Source organism: Rattus norvegicus, chromosome 19, assembly GCF_021556685.1.
Source record: "Rattus norvegicus strain SHRSP/BbbUtx chromosome 19, alternate assembly SHRSP_T2T, whole genome shotgun sequence".
Classification (NCBI taxonomy): Eukaryota; Metazoa; Chordata; class Mammalia; order Rodentia; family Muridae; genus Rattus; species Rattus norvegicus.
The window spans coordinates 49,231,835-49,255,464 of record NC_141552.1 but is presented as its reverse complement, the minus strand read 5'-3'; the positions used below and the strand labels follow the sequence as shown (position 1 = coordinate 49,255,464).

General features: G+C 42.5%; 1 protein-coding gene across 1 annotated transcript in view; it reads right to left on the bottom strand.

Moving 5' to 3' along the window:
- The window catches only part of Prmt7 (protein arginine methyltransferase 7), a 50,801-nt gene that overhangs the window by 22,172 nt on the left and 4,999 nt on the right, over nt 1–23,630 (bottom strand). The window contains exons 3-5 of the mRNA NM_001014153.1: nt 22,331–22,367; nt 18,628–18,777; nt 13,056–13,164 (exon numbers count right to left, since the gene is read on the bottom strand). Coding sequence (NP_001014175.1) covers nt 13,056–13,164; nt 18,628–18,777; nt 22,331–22,367 — 296 coding nt within the window. The remainder of the gene's footprint in view (nt 1–13,055; nt 13,165–18,627; nt 18,778–22,330; nt 22,368–23,630) is intronic.

Genomic DNA, 23,630 nt, shown 5'->3' with positions numbered 1-23,630 from the left:
GCTCACAACCATCTGTAATGAGATCTGATGCCCTCTTCTGGTGTGTCTGAAGACAGTTACAGTGTAGTTATATATAATAAATAAAATCTTTTTAAAAAATTTATAAGAAAAAAAAATGTAAGCTCTCATGTGTGCTGCTCTAGGCACCAAGCCTGACTACTGCTAAGTGAACTCCTGATGATGTCATCCTTCAGGAACTGGAAACTCAAAAACAAAAAGCCTTTTCCTTCTAAGGCTATGTTGGTTGTGATGTTTCATCACAGCAATAAAAAAGTAACTAATGTATAAAAGATTTTAAAAAGTATCACCAATAAAAAGTATGGTTAATTTTGATATACATATACAACAGCACACAACAAATAAAAAGAACTATATTGTGATGGTTTGTATATACTCCATCTAGGGAGTGGCACTATTAGAAAGTGTGGTCCTGTGGAGTAGGTGTGTCACTGTGGGTGTGGGCTATAAGACCCTCACTCTAGGGGTTGGGGATTTAGCTCAGTGGTAGAGTGTTTGCCTAGCAAGCGCAAGGCCCTGGGTTCGGTCCCCAGCTCTGAAAAAAAGAAAAGAAAAGAAAAGAAAAAAAAAAAAAAAAGACCCTCACCCTAGCTGCCTGGAAGCCAGTATTCTGCTAGCAGCCTTCAGATGAAGAGGTAGAACTCTCAGCTCCTCCTGCATCGTGTCTGTCTGGATGCTGCCATGCTCTCACCTTGATGATAATGGACTGAACCTCTGAACCTGTCAGCCAGCCCCAATTAAATGTTGTCCTTTATAAGGCTTGCATTGGTCATAGTGCTGTTCACAGCAGTAAAACCCTAAGACAAAAGTTGGTACTGAAAGTGGTTCTAGAGGAACTTCTGTATAAGGATGAATCTTTTAAGAATCTGGAGTTGGGGCCGGAGTGATGTCTCGGCAGTTAAGAGCACTGACTGCTCTTCCCAAGATCCTGAGTTCAATCCCCAGCAACCACATGGTGGCTCACAACCATCTGTAATGGGATCCGATGCCCTCTTCTGGTGTGTCTGAAGACAGCTACAGTGTATTCCTACATGAAATAAATAAATCTTTTTAAAAAAGGAAAAGAAAGAAAGATCTGGAGTCAGTTTAACAATTCACCAGCACCTTCAATACTGAAACCTCTCCAGATCTGGTGTACAAAGCTTTCTACAAGTTGGGAGAAAAATCGGAAAATGATTTTGCTGGCTTGTTGCTCTTAGTATCTCTGGAAAACTTGATGAAGGAAAAGAGTGAACTGTATGATAAAGTTGAATGGCTCCAGGTGCAAGTAAACAATCTAAAGGTTTCTAAGTGTGTCCTTGAAGAGTCTTCTCTCCAGCAGCCATAGAGCTCGAGTTGCAGAAAACCAAACTGAAGCCCTTATTATAAGGTTGGCTGAATTACAGCGAAATTCAAGTCTCAGCCTCAGAGCGTGTCAGCAGTTAAAGTAAGGGCATTGGTTGGCAAAGAATGGGATCCTATTATTGGGATGGGGATGTGTGTTGAAGTTGAGAATTTTGAATCTTTAGATTCTCAAGGGTTTACCCCACCTGAGGAAGTAGTACCCTCAGCCCCAACCTTTAAAATAATGCCTTTTTCACGTGAGTAATTAATCCCTCAGAGTCTGATAAACCAGCAATGACTTTCTCTAAAGAAAATGCCAGACAAGACTATATTGATGTTTCTTTTCTTTTTTAAAGATTTATTCATTTATTATATATAAGTACACTGTAGCTGTCTTCAGATACACCAGAAGAGAGAATCGGATCTCTTTACAGATGGTTGTGAGCCACCATGTGGTTGCTGGGAATTGAGCTCATGACCTCTGGAAGAGCAGTCGGGTGCTCTTAACCGCTGAGCCATCTCTCCAGCCCTATATTGATGTTTCTTAAGGCCCACCAATAGTTTCTTCTAGACCTATAACCAGACTCAGGCAAAGCAGGTCCCTAGGGGGAGGTAGAAAGTGTAGTCCCTGAGGAAATGCACTACATTACTTAGTGAGTTTGCTAATTCATTCAAGCAGAAGTCTGGGGAATGTGTGTGGGAATGGATTTAAGGTGTTCCCGGGATAATGGTGGAAGGAGGACATAAATCTAGATCAGGCTGAGTTGATTGACATGGGCCCTCTGAGTGGAGGTTTAATATGGTTTAATATGGAAGTTCGCACAGTTAAAAAAAAAAAAGGTGTCAGAAGTTTGTTTGAATGGTTGGCTGAAGCGTTTATCAAACGATGGCCTACTGAAAAGGAGTTGGAGATGCCAGATATCCCTTGGCTTAGTGTTGATGAAGGGACTTTAAGGCTCAGGGAAACTGCAATGCTAGAGTGGATACATTGTACAAAACCTAATTCTCCACAATGGGAAGGCCCAGAAGATATGCCCTTCAGGAATCCTGTAAGACACAAACTGGAGAGAGGGGCACCAGCTCATTTGAAGAGTTTTGGTGTCACCCTTTTCTTGTCTCCTTAGGGTTGGAGAGGCTGCTGCTCAATTGGAAGAATTAAAGGCAATGGGTTTAACTGGGCCCCAAGGTAGCAGAGGCCAGGTGGCAGCACTGAATCGACAGCGACAAGGTGATCATAGTTATTATAATGGACGGCATAGACAAAACAACGTTTATAATGACATGGCCCATAATGATCAGCACAGGTGAAATTTATAATGGCATGATTTGTTTGGACTTTTGGAACTGGCTAATCAGTCATGGTGTTTCCAGGCATGAAATAAATAAGAAGCCTACTGCTTATCTGTTTGATGTACATAAGCAGAAAATTTCTCAAACAAATGAAAGATTGGCCAGTGAATCAATTTCCAGACTTGAGCCAGTTTGCAGACCCAGAACCCCTTGAATGAAGGGGTGGCCAGGTTCCCCTGGGGAAGGATCTTGTTAAGACATCTAAAAGTTGGGGGCTGGAGAGATGGCTCAGCGGTTAAGAGCACTGACTGCTCTTCCAGAGGTAGCGAGTTCAATTCCCAGCAACCACATGGTGGCTCACAACCATCTGTAATGAGATCTGATGCCCTCTTCTGGTGTGTCTGCAGACAGTAATAGTGTATTCATATAAATAATAAATAAATAAATCTTTTTTTTTTTTTTGGTTCTTTTTATCGGAGCTGGGGACCGAACACAGGGCCTTGCGCTTCCTAGGCAAGCGCTCTACCACTGAGCTAAATCCCCAACCCCATAAATAAATCTTTAAAGACATCTAAAAGTTTTGCTGTCAGTCTTTCTCCAGTTCTTCCCCAGAGGGACCTACAGCCTTTTACAAGGGTAACTGTACACTGTGGGAAAGGAAATAATCAGACTTTCCGGGGTCTATTGGATGGATACTAGTTCTGAATTGACACCGAAGATCCCAAGAAACATTGCGGCCCTCCAGATAAAGTAGGAGGTTATGGAGAACAGGTGATTAATGGAGTTTTGACTGCTGTCTGACTCACAGTGGGTGCACATCCTGTGGTCATAGCCCCAGTTTCAGAATGTATAATTGGGATACATATACTTAAAAATTGGCAGAATTCTCACATTGGTTTCCTGACCTGTGGAGTGAGGGCTATTGTGGTTGGAAAGGCTAAATGGTTGCCTCTGCCAAAGAAAATAGTGAATCAAAAACAGTATCGTATTCCTGGAGGGACTGCAGAAATTACTGCCACCATCAAGTATTTGAAGGATGCAGGGGTGTTGGGTGCCACCACATCTCCCTTTAACTCTCCTATCTGACCAGTGCAGAAGGCAGATGGATCATGGAGAATGACAGTTGACTATCAAAAACTAAATCAGGTAGTAACCCCAATTACAGATGCTGTACCAGATGTAGTTTCATTACTTAAGCAAACTAACACATCTCCCGGTACCTGGTATGCAGCTATTAATCTAGCAAATGCCTTCTTCTCAGTACCTGTCCATAAGGACTACCAGAAGCAATCTGCATTCAGTTGGCAAGACCAGCCTAGAACAGAACATGTTCTATGAAAAGAAAAACTTAAATCCACATTTGGTGGCCAACACCTTTAGTCCCAGTACTTAGGAGACAGGCATGCAGATCTCCGAGTTCAAAGTCAACTACAGAGTAAGCTCCAGGGCAGCCAAGCTTAGGCAGTGAAGGAATTGGAAAACAGAAAGCTGCTGATAATGTAATAGAACAAGGGGCCATGTTTCAGCCCCAGCAAGCAGCAGAACTTGGCAGCTTTGGCCATGTAGCTCTAGTTCTAGAGTCTGGAATAAAAAGGACTACTGGGAAAAATGATGTCAGTTAGCTGGAGCTAAAAAGTTAGTGGTGATTAAGAGACCAGCATCAGACTGGAGAGATGACTCGGTACTGACTGCTCTTCCAGAGGTCCTGAGTTCAATTCCTAGCAATCACATGGTGGCTCACAATCATCTGTAATGGGGATCTGATGCCCTCTTCTGGTGTGTCTGAAGACAGTGACAAACTCACATATATAAATTAAATTAAAAAAAAATCTTGAGAGAGAGAGAGAGAGAGAGAGAGAGAGAGAGAGAAACCAGCATTACTGAGATGAAATCTGGAAAGTGTCTTCTGAGAGCACAAAGAAGCTCTGTTCCAGAGGCAGCCTAGGTTGTATCTCCTGCAGCAGCTGTACTTGGTAATGTGTAAGAGTCACCCAGGTGGTACTGGTTTTGAAGGTGTGAGAATGTCATGAAGAGCAGCTGAGACTGGGCACTGTGAGAGGGCAGTTAAGGTCATTGATAAAAGTGCAGCCTCAGTTGCAGTTGATGGCTTGGGACTGAAGGGATCATGCACAGGAGTTTAGGTTTGGAACCATGAAGAGAGCCTATGAGAGGCTATTGGTAAAGTCTAGTTGTAGCAGAAGAGCCCAGCGTATTAGAGATGCCAGTACCATGGGGTGATCACCAAGAACAGCAGCAGCAGTGGAGTGGATCAACCTGAGCTTAGAGTGCCATAAAGGACAGAGCTGGAGAAGTGATGCCAGCCCTTGCGAGAAGACCAGATGATTATGTATGGATCCGAGACATTGGAACAAGAAGCTGTGAAGTTGAAGTTGACTTGAAGACTCCAAGATATTAAAGATGCCAGAGCTAGAGCTCTGGAAGGAGACGCAGATGTGAGGTACCTGCTGAGGAAAGCTGCTAATAGGGAGTGGAACCAGCCCAGGAGAAAGAGTTCGTTGCAGTCAACAAAGGTCAAAAAGTAGTGGAGATTTGAAGACTACTTTGACATCAGCCTTGGAGATGGAAGAGTTTGGAGTTTGCTCAGCTCATTTCCCATCTTGCTTTGGGGATTACAGTTAAGTGATTGGATGGATCTCAGAAGAGACTTTGAACTTTTAACATTGTTGAGACTGCTATAGACTATGGGGACTTGGAAGTTGGACTAAATGTACTTTTTGTTATGCTATGGCTAGATATGGCCCCCATAAACTCATGTGTTTGAACAAGTCAAGTCAGGGAGTGGAATGTGATGGTTTGTATATGCTCTACCCAGGGAGTGGCACTATTAGAAGGTATGACCCTGTTGGAGTAGTGTGAGATGATGTCACAGGTGAGGCAGGCAAAGACAGAATGAGGCCTGTCATTGGATGAGAAGGAAGGATGGGCGGGAGAAAAGTTTGAAGGAAGAGAAGGAGATGGGAACGGAAGAGGAGAGGAGATGCAGAATTGCCAAGGAGAGACAATATGGAAGTTGATGTTAAGATTCCCCGCTGTACCTTTACAGGTTGTTATGAATGTTCTTAAGGGATGGATGTGTACCGGGCTTTGTATGTTTAGGTGGGCAATTATATCTTACCAATTGGATCAGAGGTTATTGTGCTGTGTGGTTTTTATTGTGGAGAATTGAATTTGGGAGAGTGTGTGGGATGCCACGGAGTTGGGATGTGTTTTTCTGGCATGGAAACCTGCCTTGGGAACTAGATAGGCAGAGAGATTACTGCCAGGCTCAGAGAGTGGCCTTTGGCAGTGTGATATGGGATGGAGCAAAGCGGGTGAGAGGCTTTGCCTACTGAGACTTAAGATATCTAGTAGATATCTTGGGGCATTACGGTGCCAGCCCTAGTGGGGGATAAAAGACAGCATTTTATTTTTTTATAATTTTACAACAACAGAGTAGGTATGTCACGGCGGGGGGGGGTATAAGACCCTCACCCTAGCTGTCTGGATGTGAGTATTAAACTAGCAGCCTTCAGATGAAGATATAAAACCCTCAGCTCCTCCTGCACCATGCCTGCCTGGATGCTACCATGCTCCCACCTTAATGATAATGGATTAAACCTCTGAACCTATAAGCCAGCCCTAATTAAATGTTGTCCTTGTAAGAGTTGCCTTGGTGGTGGTGTCTGTTCACAGCAGTAAGACCCTGACTGAGACAGATACAGACACAGAACAATGCGAGTGACCCTAGAAAGCATTGAGCTGTCTCAACTGTCAAGAATGCTGCAAACAAAGACCAAGAAGTAGACATGCTAACATAGGTGGGGAAAACTCTCAGGCCTCAAGCTTTCATAAAACAACAAGCAACTAAGGGATGTTTGGGGTGGGTTGTGTTGGTGGTAAGAGGTGACAATCTTCATAAGGGAAGACCTATCAATCAGTCTGAAAACATACATATAAGTAATGTCATATAGACTGAGCAGGCTTTATTTATGTATTTAGGAAAATGTGTGTATGTATGTGTGTCTGTCAATAGTAAATGGATGAAAGGGGAAAAATGAATTTGAAAGAGAATGAAGAGAGGTATATGGGAACATTTGGATGAAGGAGAGGGAGAAATGATGTAATTATAACTTCAAAAAAAAAAACTTAATAAAAAAAGCTGGAAAACCGTTAGGTGCCAGGTCAATCTGAGAGTGCTCACAACCTTAGAAGAAAAGGACAGTGTTGTGCAGTCATTTAAATCTTTACAAAAGGCAGTGAGATCGCAGGAAGAGTGGCTGTTGAAGGCTGCTGAAGGGACGTCAGCAGCTGTGACATGTAGTAAGAATCTGTTTCTTTAAAAACACAGAAATGTGAATGTTTTTGCTTTAATTCCAGGTTGGGATATGGGGCTGCTTCAGATTGTCCACAGCAGCTGACTGGGATTTGCCTCATGTTCTAGCAGAGCGTGATTCTGCCAGGTGCAGATTGTTTACATTTGGAATTCTGGGGACTCTGGAAAAGGTGTAAATATGCCAGAGCCCTGACAGGCCTGCTGCTACTGCCCTTGTAGCTGTTGCGGTTTGCCAAGTGGTCGTGAGCAAAGAGACTAAAAGAAATTGGATATCCTGACTGTGAAGATCAAACTTGCCCCAAGGAACTCGTCCCAGTCAGGAGTAATCTAAGATGATGCCCCTTTCCCTCTAACCTTCTTTCTCTCCTACCAAGTCTTGGGGGCTTTTGAAGGACTGGGATGGAGAAGGGAGATAGGAAAAGAAGCCAATAAAGTAGCCAAAATCCCAGCTACAGTGGCATGCTTCTGTTAGTGCCCTAAGCAAGACAGGAAGTAAATGGAGTTGGTTAAGTAAGCCAATGGGGAAGGTGAGCAAGCATCACGCGGCAGTGAGAGATCAGCTAAGAGTCCAAGAAGTTCAGTGTACGTGTACACCGAGTGAGTAATACGGCAAGAGATGAGACAGCAGATGTGAGGGTGCGAGAAAGATGTCTAAGCTTTAGATGTTACAGTTGGGGGCCTCAAAGAATTCTGAGGAGAAAAGGTAGCATTACCGGTCAATATGAACGATTGTTTACTGTTTTAGTAGCCTGTGTGAGGCATTAGAGCCTGAACTACCATGTAATGGAGATGAGGAGTGTTAAATGGAAAACGTACTCAGGAAGTAAAAAAAAATAAATGGTATTTCAGTAGTATGGAATGAAAAAGATTAGTGCCTAGTTTTAGGCTTAGGAGATTAGATACAGCAGAGCGATACTAAGTACCTAAGTGTGAGCAATAAAATAACAAGTTCTACTCTGGATATACTGGCTTCTCTTTCTAGATGACATTATTTAATCCATCATTTTCCAAAGATATTTTAGAATCATACTTTTTTGTGTATATATATATATATATATATATATATATATCAGATAATACTTTCTGCCAAAATTATAAAAATAGCTGAGTTGAAGATAAGGTTCCAACACCTTCATTAACTAGTATGTTAAGAAAACTGGGCCAGGGGCTGGAGAGATGGCTCTGTGGTTAAGAGCACCAACTGCTCTTCCTGAGGTCCTGAGTTCAAATCCCAGCAACCACATGGTGGCTCACAACCATCTGTAATGAGATCTGATGCCCTCTTCTGGTGTGTCTGAAGACAGCTACAATGTACTCATATACAATAAATAAAATCTTAAAAAAGGAAGAAAGAAAGAAAGAGAGAGAGAGAGAGAGAGAGAGAGAGAGAGAGAGAGAGAGAGAGAGAAAGAAAACAAACTGGGCCAGTTAGGCATGATGGTGCAATTCTTTAATCCCAGCACTTGGGAGGCAGAGGCAAGCAGAATATCTGTAAGTTCAAGGCCAGCCTGGCCTACATAGCAACTTCCAGGACAGTCAGAGTTACATAGAAGAGACCCTGTCTCAAAAATAAAAATATAGAAAAATAAAACTAGGCCTGGGGGCTGGAGAGATGGGTCAATGGTTAAAAACGCTGGCTGCTTTTCCAGAGGAACCAGGTTCAATTCCAAGTTCCCACACAGTGGTTAACAACTGTCTCTAACTCCAGCTCCAGGGGATACAGCACCCTTTTCTGACCTCTTCAAACAGTGTACTTTCATGGTGCATAGAACTACACGCAGGTGCACACATACATTTAAAAAAATCTTTTAAAGAAAGAAAACTGGGGGCTGGGGATTTAGCTCAGTGGTAGAGCGCTTACCTAGGAAGCGCAAGGCCCTGGGTTCGGTCCCCAGCTCCGGGGGAAAAAAAAAAAAAAACTGAGTTTGATGCCCTAAAAATAGTAAGATGTTCCTTCTAAGAAGTGACACAAGTCTGGGGACCATGGCTCGGTGGGTGTCATAAACCTAAAGTCAGTTGAGGAATTACGTCCATCAGAGTCTCATGTATGAATTTTCTTGATTGCTGATTAATATGAAAGGGCCCAGCACACTGTGGGCCTAGACTGTATGAGCTGGAGGCAAGCCTGGAAACAAACCAGTGATCAGTGCCCTCCAGTTTGTTTCTGCTTCAAGTTCCTGTCTGCTACGAGGGCCTGCCTAGGCTTCCTCCAGTGACGGAATGGACAATTAAGTGTGGAAAGCACTTCAGGAGTTAACTTTGACTGACTTCTTACTTGTGATTAATCATGAATGAGTCTGCTGAGATCTGTCTTTGTTTTTAATTCAGACGTGTGTTATAACCTGACAAGTTCCTCTGCTTATGCATCAGTCTTGGAAACTGTCCTGACCTGAGGAAATGGCCTGAGTCAAACACACAAATACTGTGTATCATAAACTTGTCACGTAAGGATTTATAGTCTTTGTTTATCTTCCTGAAATTGGTCATGCTTTGTGTTGCTTGCCTCTTAAAGACACGCTTGCTTGATGGCACTGTGTTGACCAGCAGCTTTTCCTATAATCATCCTCACTCCCCCAGTCATGGTTCCCATGGTGACTGACAAATAAGGCAAGTAAAACCCCTTCCTTCCCAAGTGGCTTTGGTCATGGTGTTTATCACAGCAACTGAAAAGCAAACTAGACGGTGGGTAAGAACACATGCTGTAAAACCAAGAAGACCTGAGTTCAAACCCCTACCAACATGTAAAGTTAGCATGTCCTTCCAGCATCAGGGAGACAGACAGACAGGAATCACAGGAACTCATTAGACAACCAGTCCAGCTCAAAGAGCAAGGAAGGTCCAGTGAGAGATCATTTCAAAAAATAAGGTGGCAGCCAGGCATGGTGGTACTCTCTCCTTTAATCCCAGCACTCTGGAGGTAGAGGCAGTAGATGTGAGTTTAAAGCCAGCCTTGGGTAGAGAGCAAATTCCAGTCAGCAGAGCTACATAAGGAGATCTTGTCTCTATTTTTAAAAAAAAGTTGGAGAACAATGCAAGAAGACATCTGAAGCTGGTCTCTGAATGTACACATGTGGGTGCACCTGCACACACAAACACATCACTTATACACACTAGACACTTCGGGAAAGGGGGAAAACAAGTGAGAATTTACTAAGCTTTAATATAGATTTAAGGAGTACTGAGAGCAAGAGTGATGCTTCAGAAAAGAATAACACACACTCAAGTGAGGGGTTTCTTCTCGGTGTGGTGTTTGTTTCTTTCTTCAGCCAGGCATAGTGTACACACCTTTAACCCGAGCACTGACCATTCAGAAGTAAGTGGGTCTCTGTGTGTTTGAGGCCAACCTAATCTACAATTTTGAGTTCCAGACCAGTCAAGGCTACACAGTGAGACCCTGTCTCAATAACAAGCAAACAAAAAGTACACAGATATGTAAGTACATGTGTAATTAAAAAAAAAAAAGACAAGTCTTTTTAAAAATGGGAAAGAGGTTTAAAAATGTTAGTTTGTAATTTCATCAACCTAACCTTAACTGATGAGGGCCACAAACCGCAAATCAGAGTAATTACATTAAGATAGTTAGGAACTGGAAAGACAGCTCAACAGTTAAGAGAGCTGCTGCATTTGCAGAGAACCAGAGATCAGAACTCAGCACCAACATCCATATTCTTCTGGCTTCAGTGGATACCAGCATGCACTGCATACATACACATAAGCCAACACAAGCATACATACACATTTTTAAAAATCTTAAAATAATTAAGCTGGGCAATGGTGATACATGCCTTTAGTCCCAGCATTCAGGAGGCAGAGGCAGGTAAACTTTTGAGTTTGAGACCAGCATTGTCTACAGAGTGAGTTCCAGGACAGCCAAGGCTACACAGAGAAACCCTATCTTAAAAAACCCAACAAAAAATATTTTAAGGCTGGACATGAGAGATGGTTCAGCGGTTAAGAGCGCTTGACTGCTCTTTCAGAGGTCCTGAGTCCAAATTCCAGCAACCTCATGGTGGCTCACAACCATCTGTAATGAGATCTGATGCCTTCTTCTGGTGTGTCTGAAGACAGCTACAGTGTACTTAAATACATAAAATAAATAAATCTTTAAAAAGTGTGTATATGTAAAATTATCAATGATATAATTTACAGTTTAAATGAAGCATTTATTTGGACTGGAGAGATGGCTCAGCGGATAAGAGCACTGACTACTCTTCCAGAGGTCCTGAGTTCAATTCCCAGCAACCACATGGTGGCTCACAACCATCTGTAATGGGATTCGATGCCTCTTCTGGTGTGGATATAATAAAATAAAAATAAATCTTTTTTAAAAAATATTTTAAATGGCATTATATTAACATAAGAGTATTGGAGTAGGACTTAGAGTAAAACACACAAGACTCCATGTTTGCTCTCCTGATCTGAGACAAAAGGTCACATAAAAGAATCTGCTATACAGTTCCATTTCCTTGAAATTCTAGAAAGAGATGATCTAATTTACATGAAAGAAAGAGTATCAGTGAGAGCCTAGTGAATACTAATTGCCCAAGGGTCATAAGGAATCTTCTGGGTATGCAAGAGATAATTGTCTTAATTATGGTTGTGATTATAAATATCCCTCAGTTTGCAAAATTCATCCTACAATTATGTTCATGATTTTTTTAGAGTCTTGCTATGCAGCCTGTCTTAGTTTGGGTTTATTACTGTGAAGAGACACCATGACCAAGACAACTCTTATTATAAAGGACATTTCGCTGGGCTTGGCTTGCAGTTCCGAGGTTTATTCCATTATAATCTCATGCAGGAAGCATGGCAGTGTGCAGGTAGACGTGGTGCTGGAGGAGGAGCTGAGAGTTCTACATCTTGATCCACAGGTGACAAGGAGGGATCGTGGATGTGGACATAGCTTGAGCATTTAAGACCTCAAAACTCTGCTTTCACACTGATACACTTCCTCTAAAAAGGCCACACCTCCTAATAGTGTCAACCGCTATGGCCAGGAATTCAAACACATGAATCTATGGGCGCCAAACCTATTCAAACCAGCACAGAGACCACATTAGCCTTAAATTCACAATCCTCTTAAATGCTGGGATTATAGGCACATATCAAAATACGAGGCTCTACACTATATTCTTTCTTTTTTTTTTTTTTGGTTCTTTTTTTCGGAGCTGGGGACCGAACCCAGGGCCTTGCGCTTCCTAGGTAAGTGCTCTACCACTGAGCTAAATCCCCAGCCCCCTTTCTTTTTTTTGTTTTTTTAAGATTTATTTATTTATTATATATGAGTACACTGTAGCTGTCTTCAGACACACCAGAAGAGGGCATCAGATCCCATTACAGATGGCTGTGAGCCACCATGTGGTTACTGGGAATTCAACTCAGGACCTCTGGAAGAGCAACCAATACTCTTAACTACTGAGCCATCTCTCCGGCCCTCTACACTATACTCTTAAAGTAGATACATTCACTGAAGTATCCTCCTCATATTAGTTGAAGTAGATACATTCACCTTCATCTTCATATTCATTTACACTGAGAAAATGGGCCCAGTGTGGCAGCACATGTATCCTAGCACCCAAGACCTTCAAAGACCTTCAAAAGATTCTTCATAGTCAGGAGTTTGAGGCAGCCTGAACTGAACATACAAAACACACACACACACACACACACACACACACACACACACACACACACACATTTTAATTAGAGTTAAATTGATGAAGTTAAAATCCATTTAAATAGATCCTTCAATCCTAAAATGTTGCATCTTAAGAACTGGTGATGACCAATTAGGTGATGGTTAGGACTAGGACTAGGGTAGGGGTTAGGGCTAGGGTTAACCCTGTCCTGGGACTTCTCCAAACATTTTAGCTGTGCTCTCCAAGTTTCAAAGAGCATATGGAACCTTCTAGGTTGCAAACTCCTAACTATAAAAACTTTTCTTGCCTCAAGTTTCACAAAAGTTAGGCTACTCAAGAATTCCAACATGCTTAAAGCAAAAAGCATCTTTTCTTTGTGTGACTGACTGCTGTGACACTCGTTAGCTCTGCTTTTCACACACAGCTTCCCACACAGGAGGTATGGCCCTTACCTGGTCCAACCGTCACCTCAGTGGAATGCTTGTTAATTACTTTAATCTTATCACTGAAGCCATTTTTCTCCACAATCTTCACAGCAGCCTCAGCCATTGGCTTAAAAACCTATAAATTGAAAAAAGGGGCAGGAGAAGACAGGAGGGTAAATGAGCAATGTGCTATTTAAAAACAAAAACTTACCATTCAAGGACTCATAGCTAGCAAGATAATACCCATCTCAGGTCCCACATTCGACAATCAAAGTGTTTTACTCTCCAAATGTGTCATGAAGGTAAACGTAAAAGGATGAAATCCAGCCAGGTATCATGTCTGCTACCCCAGGATTCAAGGGGGTAAGGCAGAAAAATTACATGAGTTAGAGACAAGCCTGAACTACAGAGTGGAACTGTCTCAATAGCCTCCACCTGAACAAAAGATAAAAGTTCAAATCCCATTTCGTGCCAACTAAGTGGAAATGAAGGAATCTTACACTACCTAGTAAGGGCAGTAGGTGTCGCCATCACGGTAAGGACAGTAAGAGCAGCGCTGTCCTACAAACCTAGGAATACATGCTTTGTGTTAGTGTGGCCAGACCACCTTCAGTTCAGAAGTGAACCGGTCTAAAAGCACAGCCTGTATTTCCCTATGGTACTTGGGACCCTCCACAATGTAGGCCACTTTACTCTCCCCTGTACCCCGTTTCTTAACCCACATGGTTCTCTCTAGCATTCATAGGCAAGCCTGAACTTTTCCACACCATCTGCCAAATGAAATCCAACTGAAGGTTGGGAATGGTGAACCATGCCTGTAATCTCAGCACTTGGGAAGTGTAGGTAGGAGGAGCAGTTCAGTGCCAGCCTAGCCACATAGTTTGAGGCCAGCCTGGGCCACACAAGATCCTAGTGTGTAAAACAAACACACAAACACAACCCACAGGGAAGCACCAAGTTTTTCCTCCAGAAGTCATGAGTCCCCTGAGCCCTTCTCTAGCATCCTCTAATCCTGACTTCTCAATCTGCCTAGTCTAGATGTCACAGCTCTAACCCCAACACAGAAACTTGCATAAATACAAAGTGGTAACAAATAAATGGCAGGATATTTTCTTTTTTTTTCTAAATTGTTTTCTGTATTTCCTACCATGAAACTGATTTTGGTTTCTATACTACTAAGAAAAGCCATATTTTCTTTTGTGACGATTGTATGGATTCTGCTGGGGGTTGGGCGGAAATAATCATTTCTAAAATGTAGTTTTTTCCACGTGTGGTCTCTGGGCTCAAACCGCAGTCCTCAGTCACTTTGTCTGAGCCTCTAAAATGATCGCAAGCTCCGCATTCTCCTCCTGTGGTTGCTGCTCTTCCCCTAAACCCTAGTCTGACCAAAACAGCCTCTCCTCAGTCGAGCTCAAGATCTCATGGGGCTGGAGAGACAGTGAACCTCGAGTGTGTGATATTAATTTTAACTGTCACTTGGCACAATACAGTATCAACTGAGAAGGGCATGTCTGGATTAGACTGACCTATGAAAATGACTGTGAGGGGTTTTTCTTAATTGGGTGAGCAGAGCACCCTGAATCCTGACCAGCACCATGTCATAGGCTAGGTCCAGGACTGAGTGAAAGAGAAAAGCCAGCTGAGCACAAACCAGCACCATCACTCATTACTTCTGCTCCTGGCTGGGAATAGAATTCAACTAGCTGCTTCAAGTTCCCACACCCTGACTTCTCCCTAGTGATAAACCATAACCTGGAACTGTGAACAAGGAACCCTTTAATCCCTAAACTGCTTATGCCAAAGCCGAACATGACACGAAGGCAGCAGTGCAAGTGTGAGGGATGGGGCTCAGAATCCCCCATTTGTGTAAATCCTGCATGGGTGCAGCAGGCTCTCTGTAATCCCAGAAACAGGAGCCTGACCCAGGGGAACAAGAAGCTCGGCTTAGACAAGCTGGATTGGCTAGCTCTGAGTCCAAGTGGCCCTACATCAGTATATAAGGTGGAGACTGACTGAGGAAGACACCAATGTCAATCCCTAGCTTTCACCTTTTGGTTTATTTATTTTATGTATGAGTGTTCTGCTGCATGCCAGAAGAGGGCATCAGGTCCTTTTAAAGAACCATCATATGGGTGCTAGGAACTGAACTCAGAATCTCTGGAAGAGCAGCCAGTGCTCTTAACCACTAAACCATCTCTCCAATCTCTCAGCCAAACCTCTATACCTACCTATACTATCTAACACATTAGCAACATGTAGCTGATTAAAATGGGATGAAATAAAAAAAAAATTCATTCCTGGAGTACTTGATAACTGGTGGTCTGGCTAAGAATGGCTCCCATAAGTTCATATATTGGAATGCTTAGTTACCAGAGAAGGACACCATTTGAAAGGATTAGAAGGTGTGTCCGTCTTAGAGGAAGTGTATCACTAGGGGTGGGCTTGGAGGTTTTAGAAGCCTACAGCAGGTCCAGCCTCTCTCTGCTTGCCAAATTGGGATGTAGCTCTTAGTTACTTCTCCAGCACCACACCCACCTGCCACCATTCTCTTTGACATGATGATATTGTAAGCAAGATCCCAGTTAAATGCTTTCTTTTATAAGCGTTGCCTTAGTACCTGTTAAGTACTACCTCCTTCCCAAGGTTTCCATGAATCTGCTCTGTTGGCTTCCACAGTACTCTACCTTTTGGGGTCATTTTCTATCTGAACTTGACTGTACTGGCTGCATGTCCTCAGCCACTGCAGCATGGAAACACGTTTCCAAATCTAGCTCTTCTGCCTTCCTAAGCACTCTCACTGCTAACTTTATAGTTATGTGCTGACAAGTGGGCACCAAGTCCACTTGTACAGCCTCCTGTGTGTGTAGGGACAGAGCAGAGTCCTGCCTTCAGCCTTCTGTATGTGTGGGGACAGAGCAGAGTCCTGCCTTCAGCCTTCTGTGTGTGGGGGGACAGAACCAGAGCCCTGCCTTCATGTCTAGCTCCTAATTGTTGATTTACCATTTTTGCTGAAGATCAAGCTTCCTGCATGCTAGGCAACTATTACGCTAATGAGCTATCTCCCCAATAATTCTTTTGCTCATTGATTGTAGGACCTAAGTCCTTAACAAGTCTGAGCCCTGGCTCCTTCATTTGTAACAGGGATAACAAAATTTACTTTGAAGCTATCAAGAGAATCATTATAAAACATAACTTCTATGACTTTGCTGGACACCTTGGTAATGTTTTGGGTTTTTGGTTGGCGTGTTTGCTTACTTTGGACTTTTGACTTACAATGACATGTAGCCCAGGATGGCCTTAAATTCCTGAATCATCCTGCTTCTCTCTCCCAAGTACTATGATTATAAGTGAGCACCACTGTGCCCAGTTTAAACATCATTACTTCTTTATGGCTGTGTAAAATTCCATTGTGAGCATGTAGACACTTTTCCCTTATCTATCATCTACTTATATATATCTAGGCTGATTCCAAATTCTGTCTAGTAAGAATAATGCAGTATTATACGTTTTTTTTACGAAAGTCAAGACAAGTACAGACTCTCATATACAAAAACTCTCAGGATTTGAGCTCATAGAGATCGTAAATAGATTTTTTTTTAATGATTTCTTTTTATTATTTTCAATTGTATGTATGGGTGTGTGCACAACAGACCCAATGATGAAAGTATCATTCCATTTAGGCTACAAACCTCAGCACACAGATGGTACCACCTGCTAACACAAAACACAGACCTAATCCACCATAGTTCTGGGAAAGTCTGTAAATCTCACTTTCTGGCTTCTGCACCTGGCTAACTGAGGTACGCAAACCCAGGGCATGGCTTTTGTGTTTCCAGGCTCACCCTGAGAAAGGCTCGGGGCTACAATGGAATCTACAGTCTAGTCTCTTGTTGGGCCCTACCTCGGGGTGTTTCCCTTCCCCCTCACTGAGCCTTTAGCCTGCTATAGCAAGAAGTTGTTTACACCCTTGGCAGCTTCTCTCAGCCCTGATTTGGGCCCAGGACTTTCCATGGCACCCTTCTCCCTCACTGAGCCTTTCAGCTTGTTCTTATTAAGAAATTGTTTACGCCCCTGATTTGGGCCCAGGACTTTCCACGACACAGATTTTTCCTGTTCTCCTGTTTTCCTGGTTGGGGATTTTTACCTGCTTTGTTGTTTTTCCATGGCTTTTGCCTCAGGTATATAAGGAGATCTCAGTTAAAGCGTTGGTGGCACTCTCTGAAAACAGGTGACCCGTGTACATGTTTCCTTTCAATCCTGCAGACCTACGCCCAATATTCACACACTGGTGGTGCAGGCGTACTCAGTCTCTGGCCGTCTACTAGCTAAATCCACATCCCAGAAGTCTTCTCTGGTAGATACCCCACAACTGCTTTTAACTGCTAAGCTGTATCTCCAGTCCCTAAAACTTTTTTTTTTTAATTAACTTTACTCATTTTATAGTCTATTTGTTCATTTTTGGAGGTACATGATTTATTTAGTCTTGGCTGCCCTGGAACTAACTCTAGATGTAGACCAGGCTGACTTCAAACTTGCATGCTTGTTGCCTATGGAGGGCAAAGAGAATTCTGGATCCCCTGAACTGAATTAGGGATGGTTGAGAACCACCATCTGAGTGCTGAAAACTGAACCCAAGTCCTCTGAAGGAACAAATGCTCTTAACTTCTGAGCCATCTCCCTATCCTATTGCTCCTATGCCAGGTCAAGTATGTCTAACTTAGGCCAGGTATAGTGGTACATGCTTTTATATTGTGTGTTGTGTGTGTGTGTGTGTGTGTGTACATGTGAGTGCCAGCACACCAGAAGCCAAAGATGTTGGACACCCCTGGAGCTAGAGCTGTGAGCTGCCAGCCATGAGTGCAGCCTCTACAAGAACAGTACAAACTCTTATCCATGAGCTATCTCTTCAGCCTATGTTCATCTTTCAAAGATATTGATAAAAGTTGGGTGTGGTAGCACACACCTTTAATCCCAACACTGAGCTTGGGGCCAGAAGCAGGTGGAACTCTGTGAGTTTGAGGCCAGACTGCTCTATATAGTGAGTTCCAGGACAACCAGGACTATGTAGAGAACCTGTCTCAAAAAACTAATGACTAGGGGTTGGGGATTTAGCTCAGTGGTAGAGCGCTTGCCTAGCAAGCACAAGGCCCAGGGTTCGGTCCCCAGCTCCTAAAAAAAGAAAAGAAAAAAAGAAAGAAAGAAAGAAAGAAAGAAAGAAAGAAAGAAAAGAAATTAAACTGATGTTATTTTAAGAGTATCTGTGGTAGCTCAAATCTGTCAGAGGCCCAGGAAGACCCTGAACCCTGATTTCCCACTGAGCCATCTTTCCAGCCCACATAACTATTTTTTAAAGTTCCTTGGGAATTCTTACACAGCCAAGTCTGAGAATCACTGTTTTAGAGCAAAAAAAAAAAAAAAAAAAAAAAAAAAAATCACTCCTGGAGAAAGGAACCCTGTCTGACTCATCTCTATGTGTGGGGAAGTTGGTCATGTGCTTGGCACGTGTTTGTCAACAGACCAGGAAAACTCACGGACCTAAAGGCCTTCCTTCCCATTACGATAGATGACACATACCCAAACAACAAACAACAAAGCTTACCTCAACAGCATAGCAGAAGTCAGCCCCTGCGGTAACTGCCATCATTGATAAGAGGCCTGTGCCAGTGCCAATGTCAAGAACCAAGGCCTTCTGTCCTTTGTCTTTCACTCTGCTCACAGCTGCCCGGATACCCTGGTAATATTTTATATTCTACAAAAAAGGAAAAATGTCATGTCACATGATATTATAAAGGTGCTACAGAGACCTGGAGTCGTGGTTGGCAGCACAGTTTAAGACAGGAACCTATGTCTAGCCTCTAGATGTCAGCACTTGCCAGCTGAGCAAGATAGACTCCAAGATCACTGAGTCAGCCTCTTGCCTGTAGTAAGTGATTCTCTCTCTGCCATATCTTCTATTTCTGTTTAGGAATGCTGGAGAGACTGCAAACCACTGCCCTTTTTAACTGTTAGATATAGGAAAGAGGGAAATTAAGAGGGTGAGTGGCAGGTAGGAGTAGGAGAAAGTATGTCCTTCCTGTAGAAATGCAGTTCTGATCTGGTTCCTTTTAGAAATGGCAGCTGGTTCCAGGCCATCTCTCCCAGTACCTCAACAAACAGCCTTCTGGAGAATCAGAGCAGCACCAAAACCTAAGGACTGATTCATCTGAGAGTGAAAGAAAGCACAGGCCACAGACACACACCTCATCCCCGTCAACTTCTGGAAATCCTAGAAGCATCTGCTTCTGTCAGTCCCAGACCAGGACTCCTGCCTGCCCAACTAAGTTTGTGATGTGCCCTCTGAGTACTCTGCTAAACCTGGGTCCTCTGGCGTGCTCTTAACCGCTGAGCCATCTCTGCTGCCCCAATAAATAATTTAAAAAATAGTTCTCACATACAATTATTTGTTTGTTTATATTTACTTGTGCATACATTAGGCCATATGTGTACATCGCAAGACAATTTACAGGGGTCAATTCTCTCCCCCTACCATGTAGGTTCTAGGGATGGAACTGAGGTTGTCAGGTTTGAAGACACGCCTTACCTGAAAAGCCATCCTGCCAAACCCACTTACAAAAAGGGTTTGTGGTTTTGGGTTAGGTTTTTGTTATTTCTGTATGTTGTGTGTTTAAACACTATATATTGGTTTCTTTTCTTTTTCCAATGCTGGGTATCACTCAGGACCTTACATATGCTAGGCAAGTATTCTACTGAACTATATTCCAGTCTCTAAAATAACAAATGTTGATAAAAACGTGAAGAAACTAGATACTTCATATATCAGTAATGGAAACATAAGATGACACATCCACCCTGAAAATAGTTCCAACAATTCTTAAAATGTCAAGCATACACTGACTAGGGCTAGAACCATGGCTGGTCAGTTAAGAGCACGTATCGCTTTGGTTGAAGACCTGATTCAATTGCTTGTGTTCAGATGGCAGCTCATAGACTGACTGCTGGGCTTTCGTGGAGAGGAATGTGAAGAGGAGCTCAATGCAAGTAAGTTGAGGGCTGAGCAACAATTTGCAGTCAGAAGATCAGTATAATTTGATGACAGATTTCAAGCTCACAAAAAGGGAGAGCTATATTTCTGGTTTGGCTGACTATATGGAATGTCATTTGGCCAACTTCCCTCTAAAGTAAGGACACTTTCTATTTGGGTCACACTAAAATCAGAAAATCTCATAAACGCACTACTACAATAATAAGAAGAGTGTGCTACGTTATTTGTCAAAAGCCAAGACTGCCTTTGCCCAGTTAGCTCAGCAAACGCACCCAGATATTTGGGGAAGATAGGCAGATCCCTTAGTCCAGTCTATACACTAAAGGTGCTCAAGAATGTCCTTTTAAAGCTCAGGTATGGCTCAGCAGTTAAGAGTGCTTCCTGAGCCCACACTGGGCAGTTATAATACGCCTCCAGCTCTAGAGATGCAGCACCCTCTTCTGGCCTCAAAAATCACCTGCCCGCAATATGTATCTTCACAGATAACATACACACTAATAAAAAAAATTGCTAGGGGTGGTGGTGCATGAGTTTAATTCAGCATTCAAGAGGCAGGGGTTGGGGATTTAGCTCAGTAGTAGAGCACTTGCCTAGCAAGTGCAAGGCCCTGGGTTTGGTCCCCAGCTCCAAAAAAAAAGAAAAAAGAAAAAAGAAAAAAAAGAAAGAAAAGAAAAAAGAAAAAAAAAGAGGCAGAGGCAGATAGATATGAATTCAAGGCAATCTAGTCTATAGAGTGAATTCCAGGCCAGCCAATGCTGTACAATGAGACTGTATAAAAACAAATAAAAACTAAGAATCTTGACTCTAACACAGAGAAGTGTAGGAGGCTTTCTTTTACCCAGCCATTGAACACTATCTGAGAAAGGATTAGCTGCAAGTGTTGTTACTCAGTATGCCATCTTGCTTCTTCACTGTGGATGCATTGTGACCAACTGCACCAAACTCCCAGAGCCATGACTACCTCATGCTTGCTACACTATAACCTCCTAACTATGAACCTTTTCCCCTTAAGTAGCTTTTATCAGAGTATTTTATCACATCAGGGAAAGTAACTAAGATATTATCATTACTATTATGAACTTAGTTGGCATACAAAACAATGGGTTTTAGAGTACACTGTAATAATGTAGACATGTAATCCCAGCATTGAGAAGCCTAGGCCAGAGAACTATCATGAGTATATGGCCAGCTAGGCTATATAGTGAGGTCATGGCCAGCTTGGGATACATGTTAAGATACTACCTTTTAAAATGGGGGTAGGAGGTTCATTAAGACATTTTCATACATATATGCCAGTGGACTCAGAATGTTACTCTCTACAGCATACTCATTTTAAAACTGAGCAAACAAGGTTGACAGAAGCTACACACGGTTTTTTTCCAGATCACAGATCAATGGCAGAGGCCAAACTAATATACAAAGAAAATATATTCCTCCAAAATGACATAGTATTCATTTAGTGTTGAAATGAAAGAGATTTTGTCAACTTCTTTTTTCTTTTTTTTTTTTCTTTTTTCTTTTTTTTCAGAGCTGGGGACCAAACCCAGGGCCTTGCGCTTGGCAAGCGCTCTACCACTGAGCTAAATCCCCAACCCCGACATTTAATTGTTAACGGTACTATATACATGGATCAGTGTGCATGTACCTGCTGTCATGTGTGCCCATGCAAAAGACAGAAACTGGGTGTCTTCCTCTATCAAATTCCATAGCATTTGAGACCAAGTCTCTCAGTGAACCTCAAGCAACTGGCTCAGGTAGACTGGCTGGCCAGCAAGTCCTCCCAGTCTGCCTGCCTCTGCTACTCCTGAGGTTAGAGATGCTGCCATACCCAGCTTTTACATGACTTACTGGGTATCCAAATTCAGATCCTCATACTTATGAACCAAGTATTTTATCCACTGAGCCATCTACTCAGCCCTTGTTAACTGTACCTTAATAAAGGTGAAAGGAAGAAGAGGCAGAAGCAGAATATAGCATCCTGAAAGACTTTCTATTGTATGATACATTTCTCAGTATCACTGAACGTCCTGATTCCTGCAGGAGTTTCTGACTTTATAATCAAAGATTCCAAATACCACAACAAGTTTATGGTTTCCATCAGTCATGATGGTGCACAGGTTGAATCTCACCACTCAGGAGGCAGGGAAAGGTGGCTTCTCTGAACTGGAGGTCAGTCTGGCCTATATAGCAAGTTTCTCACCAACCAGGCCTGGACAGTGAGACCTTGTCTCACTTACAATACAGTTTACTTTACACTTACTCTGTCTTTGTCGTGTAGCATATCGGCATAGGATGACCTTAAAAGATAAAAAAGAGACAGTGAGTCAGGAACCTTTGCTAATAAAGACATGCATGAGCACATCACCGAGTTCCCACCTATAAATGCTGACCTCAACTGGATGGAACAAGTGTGTCATCCTTTTAAATATTTTAATAGCCTAGTAAGGCGGCTCAAGCCTGTAATCTCAAGCATTTCAAGACACATTTGAAATTGGTTCAAGCTTGGTTCAAGCTGAGGAGAGAGAAGATGTTTAAGGCCAGTATAGATTTTATACTAAAAAAGTCTTGAAAAAACTCTTTTTTAAAAAAACAGATGTTTGGGGGCTGGGGATTTAGCTCAGTGCTAGAGCGCTTACCTAGGAAGCGCAAGGCCCTGGGTTCGGTCCCCAGCTCCGAAAAAAAAGAACCAAAAAAAAAACAAAAAAAAAACAAAAAAAAAACAGATGTTTTACCTTTTTTTTTTTTTAAAGATTTATTTATCACTTTATTCAGACACACCAGAAGAGGGCATCAGATCCTGTTACAGATGGTTGTGAGCCACCATATGTTTGCTGGGATTTGAACTCAGGAACTCTGGAAGAGCAGTCAGTGCTCTTAACCTCTGAGCCATCTCTCCAGCCCCAAACTAGATGTTTTAAATCTCACTCTCAAGACATGGAAGACAGAAGCAGGTGAATCTCTGTGAGTTTAAGACCAACATGGTCCACATAGTGAAACTTTGTCTCTAATTACTTACTTAATTAATTAATTAATTGGGAAAACATTCACATGGCACAATTTTGTGGAAGTTGGTGCTCTCCTTCTACCGTGTGAGTTGCAAAAATTGAGCTCAAGTCTTAAGGTTGGCAGCAAGTACCTGTACCCACTAAGCCATAGTCAGCCCCCAAATTTTATTTTAGTATGATCGATTACTGTCATTATCTGCTATTGCAAAAAAGTACCTCAGAGCAGATCTTCTCAGACTCCAGAGATGAAATTTGTGTCTAATTACCTATGTGTGTGTGCATCTGGCTGTCAAATGACATATACAGGAGTCAGTTCTTTCCTTTCACATTTACATGGGCCCTTGGAATCGAACCTGTGTTGTCAGTATTGGTGGCAAACACCTTTACTCTGCTGGCCTACTCTTACTAGTCCACCACAGATAGCCTGTAATAGTCACCTATAACCATGAACATCCTGAACTCAACAATCCTAACACATGACTTAACCTTGAATAATACATATACACCTTGGAACAACCCCATACATCCAACCAGTGAGAGGAACTGGGAAAAGGA